Source organism: Lutzomyia longipalpis, chromosome 1 (genome assembly GCF_024334085.1).
Source record: "Lutzomyia longipalpis isolate SR_M1_2022 chromosome 1, ASM2433408v1".
Classification (NCBI taxonomy): domain Eukaryota; kingdom Metazoa; phylum Arthropoda; class Insecta; order Diptera; family Psychodidae; genus Lutzomyia; species Lutzomyia longipalpis.
Genome location: NC_074707.1, coordinates 34,536,838 through 34,550,354, shown reverse-complemented (window position 1 = coordinate 34,550,354; position 13,517 = coordinate 34,536,838). Strand labels below are relative to the sequence as shown.

General features: G+C 32.3%; 1 protein-coding gene across 8 annotated transcripts in view; it reads left to right on the top strand.

Moving 5' to 3' along the window:
• LOC129786235 (probable maleylacetoacetate isomerase 2) overlaps positions 1-13,517 on the top strand; it is a 69,912-nt gene that overhangs the window by 43,360 nt on the left and 13,035 nt on the right. For 6 of the 8 annotated variants that reach the window (XM_055821104.1, XM_055821105.1, XM_055821109.1 and 3 more), the window contains 2 exons: positions 3,572-3,595; positions 12,176-12,316. In XM_055821104.1, the coding sequence (XP_055677079.1) occupies positions 3,572-3,595; positions 12,176-12,316 (165 nt within the window). The remainder of the gene's footprint in view (positions 1-3,571; positions 3,596-12,175; positions 12,317-13,517) is intronic. The other 2 variants (XM_055821110.1, XM_055821108.1) reach the window with 1 other exon arrangement.

The window sequence follows — 13,517 nt, the reverse complement described above, 5'->3', positions numbered from 1 at the left end:
AACGACGGATAGTGGCAAAAGAAGGGAAGGGGAAAGACATATGATAAAGAGATGAATAAATAAATGTAAAATTAATACTTAATTGCGAAACAAACACGATTTGCTTTAAAGCATCTCTATTGTGGCTTTTGTGATAATTATTTTTGAAGAAGCACAAAACCTTCATATGGGGACTTTATTAACTCTTTTATTTTCCATTAGAAATCATGTTTTTATGTTTTTCTTTTATATAAATTTGAGTTACAGTCGTGACCTCGTGGTAGGACCGTCGTCAAAATGACTTCTCCGCGGTAAAACGGCTTTAGAATGAGGAATTTTGCCTTCGCAGTGGGACAATTAGTATCCTACCTTTCCAATAGTACTAATTGTCCCACTGCGAAGGCAAAATTCTTCATTCTGAAGCCGTTTTACCGCGGAGAAGTCATTTTGACGACGGTCCTACCACGAGGTCACGACTGTATTGAATTGAAATTTTTAAAAATCTGACATTCATATTTTGTTCACAATTTCCTACCATCCTTTTATGCTCAACGTTTAATAAATATATGAGTAGAAATACATATAAAAACTGATTACCATAATTTTAATTCAGAAAAAGGTTTTATTTCCATAATTTTTTTCGCATAAGGAAAACTGAAATCATAATATAAATTGAAAATTGAAAAAAGAATAAATCTTTTATTCAATCATTCAATTTATTTTTGGATTCAACATTAGTCCTCCATTTTAATAATTCGATTGATTTTTCAATTCACTTTCAGAGCAAATTTAAAGCACATCTTCTAGAATATTTATTAAAGAATTACAACATAATTTATAGCTCTAAGTGAGAGAAGATTCTCTAAAATGAATTATTCTTGCAGTTAACTTAAATGTTTAAATCTTTATGTAGCAAAAAACACAAAAGTCATTAAAATTAATTCACAAAATATTCTTAGTCAGCATTAGCGGATGTCATGGCGGATCTAAATTATATTCTCCACTGAAACTATATCGTCTTCACTGCTCAGCTGGCATTTATTTGGAATTATGTATGTAATTACGGTGTGATGAATGTCTCTATAAAGCCCAGAAACAGTGACCTAGTTGTGCTCCAAGCGAAAGTTTTGCCTCAAAATACTTTATATACTGTTTGTAAATTGATAATAATGAGGGTGGAAATTGTTTAAAGGCTTTTATTGAGATGAGACGTCTGTACAAACTCAATACGATTTATTTTGTAATTGAAAATTGAAAAACCTGCAAAACTTTCAAATTGTTTTTCCTTGATTACCTGCACAATTGGGGGCGAAAATAATCAATTTAATGCATTTCCCCACCTTCCATTTTGATTTGGCTTCTTCACGTGCACAAAACAATGAAAATTAAGATTAGGTTGGAAGTGTTAAAGAAGCAGTGGATTTGTGGTGGGTAACAAATGAATTATTGTTTAATCAATTTTAGTGGAAGAATCCTAATTAAATTTACCTTGAAGTCAACCCAGGTTTACGCCGCCACAAAGCTCGGTTATATGGGAAGGGGAAAATGTAAAGGAGGAAATGAAAATTTTGCGCCTCATGCAATATCTGTCGCAATAATTGTAGGGCATGGGTTGTTTTGTACTTCTTGTACTGCTCTCGATGTCTTGGCATTTTGCCCACACATTTTCCCTCCCTCGTGTGCTTTTCCCAATGTCACACACTTTCTAGCTCTCTCGGCCACTCTTTCGTGGTCAAACTGGGTCGTCTTCCCACCACTCGATGTTCGATTTTCCCCGAGAGCGCTTGTCCTAGAATGGAGGGTTAACAAAAGCGAGTCTCGGTAAAGGACTCTAAACCCATCTGCATTTTATGCTGCATTAAATGACCAATTGTGGCTCAAGTGATTGTCTCAACGTGTCGTGAATTTTCACTTGCTTCATGCGTCTTTACACTTTATTGGATTTACCCAATTTATCCTTATTGTTCTGCATCCATTTTGTATCCTCCAGCACATCCCCTGAAATCACAGAAAGGGGCAATTAGAGTAAATAATACATGAGGAATTTCCATTCATTGGATTTAAACGATTGAAACTGGTACCTACAAACATCAAATCAAGGATCAAATGGATTAAATGCATTATTAGCTATGACCTGACTCCTTCAGGGGGTGGAGAATTACTCTAAATAATACATAAACTTAATGCCTTTAAGATTCAATCTATTCAATGGATTCAATGTGATATAGAATTGACATGCAAATAGAGTAAACTTGAATGTGAATAATAATGAAAGCAAAATTTTATTTATCTACATTGCATATTCAAATTCAAATAAGTTTAATTAGTAAAGTTCATAACATCATAGAACAGGATGCAATTGAAACTTCTTCAAAACTGCTTTAAGTATTATTTCTAAATTAAAATGTTTGTAACTGTACAACTTACATTGCATAAAGTGCAAATGAACTCGGAAGATCAATTTAGATTAGGTAGAAAAATTAAATTGAACAGCTGTCTTTATAGCTTTGTAATGTAAGACTATCCAGAAACTCAATAAAAAAAAAACTATTATAGCCGGAAAATCAATTTTCAAATGGATGGAATATGAGGTTATCATAGCGAGTATATCGCATAAATATGCTCCATATACAAATGTGATTAACAATAGCTCGTCTCTCTTGTAAAATTCCAAAATGCAAATAAGGTACATCCAGGATCTGTCTGTAAATTGTTAAGAGCAAAGGGATGCCGTGTCATGGAGCTTTTGCATGCTGAAAGCATTTGCAAAGATAATTAATGTAAATCTTCACTTTTGTGCCTTTTGTGTTTCTGTTTCGTGTGTCCCATTTTCATGGTTCCGCCCCATTTTCATTCTCCATACCGTGGTGTGCTGCTGCAGGGATCATTTCTCCAAATGTTTGGGGGTATTGCTGGGGCGGGGTGCTTAAATGCACAATTTATTCGCTGTAGAGCCTCTTTTACACCATGTGCTTTTCAGGGGCTTTTCAGAAGCTCTTCAGAAGCTTTTTGGTGTTCTTTTTTTTTTTGTTCTCCCCGACCTCCTCCTGCCCACGATGGCGCGATGACGATGATGATGAATGATTTTGGGTGTAATTCTTTTTATTTATAGCTCGCAATATCTCACACTCTCGCACCCACTTGGTCCACCACACAAAGAGACACTTTGGGTTAATGCAAGATGGTTCAAAACAGTATCAGTCTGGTGGTTGACTATTTTGTACAAAAAATAAAATAAAATAAAAAAAAACATTGAGAAATGCTGAAGTCGCGCACAGTCAATGGCACACTTAACGTGAATTCGATTTTTGCTCCAATTTTTCCTCTTTCACACTCAATTTTTGACCACTCTACTCGGTCGTCCGATGAAAATGACCCAAATAGCCAATCTGCAGCAATTTTCATTATAGTTATTCCTCCTTTCCGTTTCCTTAAAAGAATCACATTTTTATTTTATTTCAAATACCTTCGGGAAGCCATAATGGTGTAGTTCCTTTACATACATACATTTACATACATATAGTACATAATATACCTACCAAATCAAATAACGAAACAATGCCACTAAACGATACCTTTCTTCTCTTTTCAGATAAACCCGACATGAATACTTGTGGTATGTGCCTAATTTTTATTTATTACCCCCAATAAAATTTCTTGCTATTTCTGTTCATTTTCACCATTTACACCCACTAAAATCAATATGTAATATTAATTTTCATCCATTTGTCGCTGGAGAAACAACGATTATACGATTCTTTTTCAATTCAAATCATTTAGGGAAATTATTTGGTAGGAAACATTGGTTTTTAATTTTAATGGAAAACGTTAAATGGGTAATTTTTTGCCTTTAAAATGTAAGGCTTTTTCTTCAGAAGTCTTTTAGTGAAAAAGGATGTACAAGAGATAAGCAAAGATATCTAATTTTGAAGTCTATTATCAGTGTTCTAGTTTTCACGATAAAAGCACAAGAGAGCTTCTTAGAATTCTTAAATAATGAAATGATTGAAAAAAAAATCAGAAAAATAAATAGCAAACTAAACTTAAGTTCTAAATGTAGTAAATTCCTCAGGGAATAGGGAATTGAGTACCCGGAAGTAAATAAATGAATTGCGCAGAAGAAATTCACTGCAAAACATATTTCCAGGAGTGAAAGAAAAAATACAGCTTTGACGTACTTTTCTTGCTATTAGAATGCCATCTTCCTTACATCATAAAATCAGGAAATTGAACTCTCTTCCAGATGTTTTTGGTATATGAATTTTTAATAAAGTAATTTTAGATTCTATCTCACAGAACTTCTGTTTAAACCATAAAAGATGCATGTAATGGATGCAAAAAAGAGATAACATTTTGCATTTCATACGATTAATATTCCGTCATGTGCAAAACGTAAATCATACCGACAAAGATGACAAAGATGTATCTTTTATTGCTATATTAGTTATGCAAAGCATACATATAAAAAAATATATTGCTGCAATATTTTCTTGCACAGTAAACAATGAGCATGACAGAAGAAGATACATTGACTAGAGGGTTGTGTGGGGAGAATGTTTGCCAAAATTTACATTTTAATTAATTATTTTGTGCAAAGTTTACAGTCAATTGCATGCGGCATTATTAATACACTGCAGAAAGTTTTGAAGTATATTATGTGTTAAATATAGAATTTTATGGGTGTTATTAAATAAAATATTACACGCAGAGGAGGTGGAAATGATGGGAGGAAAGGGTGCCTTTTGAACCTTTTTCGTGTCACGTGAACTCAATGCAGAAGGTGGTTTCATATCCATTCGATTCAATACTTATGTGAATTATTGACTAAATATCCTGCTGCGTATTCATGTCAATACGATATTTCGTCTCCAGGGTAGATAATATTGGATATGTGTGTCCCCGAAAGGTAATTTTACGCATCGTTTTCCTCCTATTCTGGGCGAGATATAGTATGTATAACAACTTAATCCCAGAATAGCAAATGCAATAACATTGATATCTATTTTATGCCCAATACACATGGTTTATTTATTATGTCCATCATTGTTATCCTTTCATATTATTCGTAAATTCCTTGTTATTAAATCATAAAGTTTATTTTTGAAAAGGATCTTTTTGTCATAAGATCCTTAAAGCTAAAGAGAATTCCTCCAGAATGGAACAATATAATTTCATTATAAGAATGACAATTTTGTTGTTTTGCTTTCAAAGAATTTCCATTAAAGAATTTCAACGAATGGCACAGTTATAATTTAAAAGTTTTATGCTCACTAATGGGAAAAACATCGTGTTGGCTAAAAAGAAAAAAAAGTTACAATACATTTGTGTGCGATTTTATATTTTCGACTTTTGCCTCTCTATATACTTGTATATGGAATTTTATTCATATAATAATCTTTTTATTTGTGAAAAGAGTGTGAGAGATCGTAAAGTGGTCGACCTCGACCTTCTAAACTACTATTGCGTCTTTTTTTGCCATCAAGTCGCGGTTCTTTTTTTTACCGCCTTCATCTTCCCAGAAATGCCCAAGATTGACTAATGTACAAAATAACAATGCTTCACCACCCATTAAAAAAATAACCTGCGTGATGGAAATTCCGGAAGTTTTCTCAGAAGAATTCTACAGCTAAAGTTTTTAATTGGAATTCAATTTAAATGTGAGAATTATTGAATTTTTATTATGTGACTTCACAGGTGCAAGAAAAGAAGTGTTGCTCAGAAATGGGTTAAAAACCGAGTTAAAACTTTTACTTTTATTCCGACAGTCTTGACATTTTCAGTTTTCTCACTTCATCTTTTTTTTTCATTCGCCATTTTACAAACCCACTGATGCAACTTTCTCACAAAATAACTTTTAATTTCATTTGCATTAAAAAAGACATAAACATAATAAGGTTATTGGAATTTAAAATCATGCTACCTCTCTTTGATGTTGCATTACAGATTAATCTCAACCATCCTTCTTTGGATAAGATGTTGAGATGAGAAATAAATCAACATTTTAGATTATTCTCTATTGAGAAAAAATCTCATAAATCCCATAAATCACGGAAAGATTTGAATTATGATATGTTTTATAGCGTTACAATTTTTCACAAAGGAAAGCTTTTGTGGAAGAATGTGGAACTAAAGAAATTAATTTTCTTCCTGTGACATTTGATTGACTTTAATGGTTTTTTTTTTAAAGAAAATTTCCCGAGGCTATTTTTATTTCTTTGAAAACAAACCAAAATTAGACGTTAAATAATGTTGATAAAAGGGAGATATTTAGGTATACCTTCAGTATACGCGAATGAAGAAAAAGAAGAATAAAATTTTATTTTCTATTAACAATCATTTCAGGGTTAATTTGTAATTTAATTTGACATTTTAAGCTTTTAATTTGCTGAAAAGAAATTAATTTGTTGTTGAAATGGAAGCACTTAAATTCAAAAATAAAAACACTTGATGGAAAGAAAATTAATTGTGTGTTAAATTGATACCCTAAAATATTAAATTACATCCCTTTTCTGCAATTATAGTTAATTTAAGATGAATCCTTTCATGACAGTTTATATTAAACTACGTTATTACATTTTAATAAGACTCATTAATGAGATTTATCATCATCATCTCCAGGATATTAGTTATGTAGACAATTACTATTATCATCCATCTGGATTTCTAGAATTAATTTGCACATTTCCCATGGCAAATGGATTAAAAGCTAAAGGGTGCATTGCATTACATATAATACGAAGGTACTTACTTACGGTAATTGATGGAATGTTTAAAAACCATAAACATGAAATACCAGAACGAGAGACAGGAAATTTTCTTATAAGCATAATACCATCATGTACTTTTCTTATACAAATTAGTTGCTCCCTGAGTTAAAGCACCTATATATCGTGCATACTTATGTTGTACATATGATGTGAAATATACAGATATAATACAATGTAGAAAATTCCAATAATTCACATTTACCTTCATGTTTTGTGAAGCATTAAATTCTAATTTACTCATGTCTCAGTCATCTCTCACCACGGGAGTATTGTTGCGAATTTACATCATGATGTAATTCCCCCTGAATATGTATGTAGGTAGGTACTTTAGTTAGGTCTCTCATGTTTCAATGTGAGAATATTCTCCTTCTCCCCCTCATTTAATTGAGAAGATTTTAATGCATAGAAAAACAACGAGGAATACCTTCGATATATTAAACGAGTTCTTCTGCTTTTTCAAGGTGTCCCTCTATTCATGCTTATATATGTCGTGTTTGTTTCTGTTTCGTTTAAAAAATGATAGAGCACATTTTCTGACCGACACACTGAAAAAGCACCGGAGACGACACTCACGAGGAAATACAAAGTTTTCTTCCGTCTTTCACCTCCTTTTATGCCACATCATGTATGATTTTCTTTTTTCTTTTCCTTCCTTTTCTTCATACGAAACCATACGGTTGTGGTTCATTGTGTCTGTACCCACGGAGTATTCCGTGCTCCTTATTTATTGTCCTCCCCTTTACACTTTCAAGGCAAATTGAATGAAGAAGAGAAAAAGTCCAACAACTGTGCCACCGAAGGCTGTTTTGTTGCCCTCTATTGAATCTGTATGACGCAGATTGTTTCAATGCGAAAAACAAACCAACACATCCAACAGGTTGTTACGCAACAAATATATATTTATTATATATTATGTTAATTTGCGCTTCGTTTTCGTCCCTCTCCTCTCATACGCATCATGCTTCTCTTATTATTTAGATGGGGGGTATATCAATTTAATCGTTTTATTGGATAAATTGAAAATTCACCATCGCGCGCGCGGGGCTCGAGCTATACAAAACGGCCTTTGAAGGTCTTATGAGAAAAACCAGCAATGATTCTTGGGAAAAATGTTGCTCATTCTATATATTTCTTCCAATTAGTAGATGTATTTAGTAGGAGATATAGTGTAGGTAGTCTAATAATTGTTTTGCAAGTCAGCCAACTTTTACTAATTAGTCTTTTCTTGCTCCTTTGGTAATTATTTTTGGCTTCCAGTTTTACTTGGAAATATTCAAATTTTAAGAATAAGAAGCTAGAAAAGTTGATGTTTTTGTTTAATGGAATAATTTTTAAATTTTATGACTTAAAATAGAATTTTTTTTACTAATGAATTTATTGCAAAATAATATAAAAAGACAATTAAGCTTTTTGTTCAATTCGAAAATTCTTTTGCAGAAGAATTGAATAGAACTTTATAAAAATTGAATAAAATCCAACATTTTGGGCAAAAAGACAAAATAAATATTTAAAAAATAAGTCTGTGAATGATATCAATTTTTCAAATAAAAATATAACAATTTTGAAGCTTTGAAAGCTCTGGTTCTTTGCTCTATGAGGCGAGGAAATACTCCATAAAATTTTATGAAGAATTCAAGAAATATTCGCACCATTATATAAATTACACTTGAGCTTCATGCTAACTTTTACCATGTTCCCACCGACGTCAAAATAATACCGCAACTTTTATGAGAGTGCGGGGCAATCGATATTATATATGTTTTATGAATATCCGTAAATAATGGTGTATCGGTTTAAGAAGTGTGAAGAGCCGTGAATCAAGATCACACTATAAATAATTTTTATTTTGCCAAGTGTGTGAACTTTCTTTCAAAATGTTATATTAACGTCATGTTGAGTTTATTTCACATAAGAGTGCATTTTTGTAGCATAAAATATAGTATTAAAGTACAATTTATTAACTGTCTTGCCTCTTGATGTATATTGGAATGGAAATAAATAATATAAGGAGTGTGAAGAAATGAGCGTTGGGGGCGCGGAAGGTGGGGGTGTGTTGTGGGAAAAAATGAAGATCAAATTGCTGTTTCCATAACTGAGAAATTGAAAAGTTATTTTGAGCGACAAATTACAACAAGTGCTGACGAATGCTCAAAGTGTTGATTGACGAATCCTCACACCATATTGCCGTGAAAATTCATTGAAATTTTGCGTAATTATACGTCATCGACAGTTGGCAATGCAGTGAGTGTGGTGGAAGAAGACATCCGTATGAAAAGGAAGCTCTTCTATTGAAAGTTCATTTCACTGAAAAGCTTCAATGAAACAATAATCTAATTTATTCAATTTTTTCTCTATTATTATTATTACCCTCTCTGTATCATTTTTCCCATTTATCTTTTTCTTTTCTTTCCCTTCGATAAGCATGAATAGCAAGCGGGGGAGAGATGGAAAAAAAGAAGAAGAAAAACCGCCTTGGAATGAAAGAAATTTTCCTTTCAATTTTATTCAATTATCGTACGAACATGGGGGGCCCTTCTGCGAAACTGTCGAAGCAAACCAAACCACCCTCCTTTGCCATCTCACATTCTATTCACTTCCCGTCATATCACTTTCATACTTTTATGATTGATAGGCCGACACGCGGTGTCTGTGAGAAATAATAATACATATTGCTCAATTTACTAAAATTACACCACTTTCTCGCCCCAGGAAGAGCTTGGCACAAGGTGGGAGGGAGGATATGGAAGTCCTCGCAGCTGATAAGACACCCAACAGAGTTGAAGCTATTGCTACACATAATTTCAAACTTGAGCAACTCTCACAGCAGTTTTATCCAGTTTCCTTGATAGATATATGTACACAAAGAATATAATTTGATTTTCCTCAGAGATAAACAAATTCTTAATCCTATCAAGTCACTCTTGATATGATTAAAACATGTTCAAAATTTTGATTTTGAATAAATTTTAATTAAAAAGATATTAATACCAGATTGGTTAAAGTTTTAAACTTTCCGTGTTTGACTTGGCAACATTGCTAAAAAGGATTCTGTATCATTGGAAAGGATTCTCAGAGAGACTAAATATTTGAATTTATTTCCAAATCTTTCCTTATGTGGCGTTTAGGTGTTACTCACCACTCTCTCATTCAACCCGTTCTTGGGTTTTGCTTATTTTAACATTCAACCCTTTCAATGCAATTGCCTTGATTTCCAAATGGTTTAACATCCTATTATCCTTTCGATTTTACCTTTTTAGAACCTTTTACTAAATTTATTTGATTCCATTTTTTGGAAATTAAATAAAACAGATAAGCAGTTTCCTCTGCAAAAAAAATTGTCCATGTCACATCCGCTTCACCGGGTGTTTGCAACAATGAAAAGAAACCGCTAAAACACGCTATTTTTTGCATGAAAAACTTCATGCATAATTATTTATTTACAATTTCTATTTCAATGATTACATTACAAAGGCATTCCATTGAAATTGAAATGGACAATCATAACATTGCTTCTATTTTGTAACACTAAATATGTAGGTTTGAAGTGCGCGGCTTTTTTTCCCGCCGGTTTTTTTTCATCATTACACAAGTGGATCAAGAGTACAAAATATTGGGGCACAAAGGTTTTATCGCAATGAAATTTTAGTAATATTAATTCACAAACTAGTTATATTTTATACGTGATTTGTTATATCATTTGTTCTGCAAAAGCTGCCAAAAGTAGTATGGATTTATTAAAGTTTAAAAGTACCAACAAGCATTACGCTGACTCAAGACACTCCGCGGGGCAAGATAATACTCTCTTTGTGTGTGCAAAGTGGTTTTTGGTGAAACAATAAAATATCATTTCACATTTTGAGATTAATCTCAAAAATGGCGTTGAGAAATGCAAATTGTCGAAGAACAAAAGGAATTCCAATAAATTTTATTACATTACATTAGATATCATAGCATGAATTGGTACAGTGAAAAGGAAAAAGTTGAATAACATGTGTATGTAAGTTCTGGAAGCTCAAAATGATTTTGTAGGTCAACTGCAGAACGTTTGCTTCAACGATAAATAATTTAGATAAAATGTATTTTTGATATTCTCTAAAATCACGACTAAAAAAGATGAGAAAAGGAAGATAAAATATTTTCTCTATCCTCGAATTTTCCGGTGCTTTTAGCAAGTGAAAAACGGAGCTTTCAACTTCACTTCCAACATTTATGATTTATTTTCAACTTTTTCTTGTTTTCTTTTCCAACTACAGAGTTGGAATTTTGCGAATCATTCATTTTAAAGTTTATTTCGAAGTTTTGTTAAAACATTTCAACTAAAAGAAAAAGAAAATATTTGTAAACTTATCATGTTTTGAAAAATTATATGAAGGCGGACTTAAATGTGACTGGAAATTTTCTTTGAGAAATCTTTTTTAATATATGAAAGGAAAATTCAATTTTCTTTCAGGACGAAGCAAAAATGAAGAACTTTTTGGTATCATGTTCTCTCTGTTTACACGTGAATTTTTCTCTTTTTTAAGAACCTTTTAAATATTTTTTGAACAAATATTCTTTGATTTTAATAAATTAAGATAATACATAAATTAAAGAATTACATTTAGCACATTCTCCCCTATACCTGCAGAGAACCAAAAAAGATTTTTCCGTCTTTTGAGTATTAGAACATCAAATGGAAATTGAATGGATGAATTCTTCTTGAATAAATTTAGTCCATCACCATAACAAAGATCAAACAGATTATTTTCCAATCAATACACGAGGAAAAAGAGCATTAATTTAATACAATTTTAATTAATCGTACAACATTCATTTAAAAGAATTCATTTTATCTCCCAATGAGCATAAATTGCTGTTTTTTTTCTGACATTGTTTGACAAAGCATTGATGTTCATTTGGTATGGGGAACTTTCGAAAAGTTCTTCGGGCAAGTTGGTGGGCCAAGTGGACGGGAAGTAATTGGTAAAAATTGTGCAAATGAGAGAGAAAAATACCGAAGGTCTGACAAATCGGTGAAAAATTCCCAATTATGTTAATGTTTTGAGGGTACATATCGTCTCTCGTAAGAGATCTGCATAAATTAATTTACGTGCATTAAAATGCTAATTATTGGATAATTCTCGAGAGAGAGGCTATAATTAAAATAGGGGAGCTAATTGACCAAGACCCACATGAGTAGTCTCACGGAAAGCACGCGGGTTCTGACTTTGCATAAGTCGGATTGGTGGTGGGGGAGGATGAGGACAGGGGAATGATGAAGAGAGATTGTCTATCTAAGATAAATTATCTCGTATAAGTCACGAATTAATTTGTCATTTCTGCGCTAAGCTTCTTCGCAGATGTGACCAATAAATTGATAAATATTGCTTCACCTACACCCGGATACTTAGCTCGACTAATGCTCCGATCTCTTTCCCCTTCTCTTCCAGATGCCACGTACCACTTTAAGACTCTCGTGCCAGCTGTGGCGGCTGGTGCAATCATCGGCAAGGGGGGCGAAACCATTGCAACACTGCAAAAGGACACTGGAGCCAGGGTGAAGATGTCCAAATCCCATGATTTCTATCCAGGTGAGTTCATTTATCAAAAAAATATATATAAAACTTGTCCTTTCCTTTTCACCTCAACATGCGTCTCTATACCTTTGTGCATGATTTCTCAATTAGCCCAGCAACACCCAACTAATTGATCTTGGGTAAAATTCTCTATTTAGTGAGGAATAGTAAATGAATTTGTATGCTAATGAATTCCACATGTGCGGGTATTTCAAAAATCCCAACAACTTACCAAAGTGATGGAAATTTGTTGGCAAAATACATTGTGATTAAATTTCCATTTTGCCTTACCACTAAAAACAGAAAAAAATCAGTCTCATCGGCTTAATGAGTCAAAAGCCCATTTTGTGCAAAATATATCCCAACTCCATATTGAAGGCCATTCTTCCGTTCCAATAATTGCATTTTAATCTATAACCCAATAGTTGAGGCAACTATCATTTAACTTGCTAATTGAACTTGGTGCTCGATAGTATAATGAATTTATTTTCCCAATGCTCTGAAATGTTTTCACAAAATACTATTACCGTCATATGGGGTTAATTTATTATTTTTTTTTAATACTTTCCCTAAATTCAGTGTTAATTTTATTTTATATGGCATATTTTGGAGTTAGAAATGTATTTTTGTGGCAAAAAATTCTAAATATTTAGATTAATGAATTTTGTGAGTCAGACAAATTAACGAATTGTTTCGTTTAATTTTCTTACTTAAAGTCATTTAACTGAATGATTGATGTTGTTGTACGAGTTTATGTTTTAAGGGTATAATTTGAAAATTTTCTCTTCGTTTTTTTTTCTTACAAAATTGAAAAATAAATTAATAATAATTAATTTTTCTTATTAAATATCCTTAGAGACTATACAGAGCAACAAATGCGAATTCCAAAAAATATTTAAATTGAAATTAGGTCACAGTTTTAGTCATTCAATTGATTATATATTTAATTTATTCCTTAAGCGTCTGAAAAGCTCACAGATATCTAAAAGCACAATAGTCAGCTATCTTGTTAAAAGAAAAAGTAAAAAAACGCCCCACCCTTTACAGAATTTATTAAAAGGAAATTATTATAATTTTTCAATCAATAAATTCTTGAGATATTCTTACTCGCTAAATAAGGAAAATTCCGTGATAAATTGTAATAACTTTTCAATGTATATATAGTTTCTCTGCAGCTTTCTCAAAAGCTTTCGTGAGCTTTTCATGCAGGACTTTT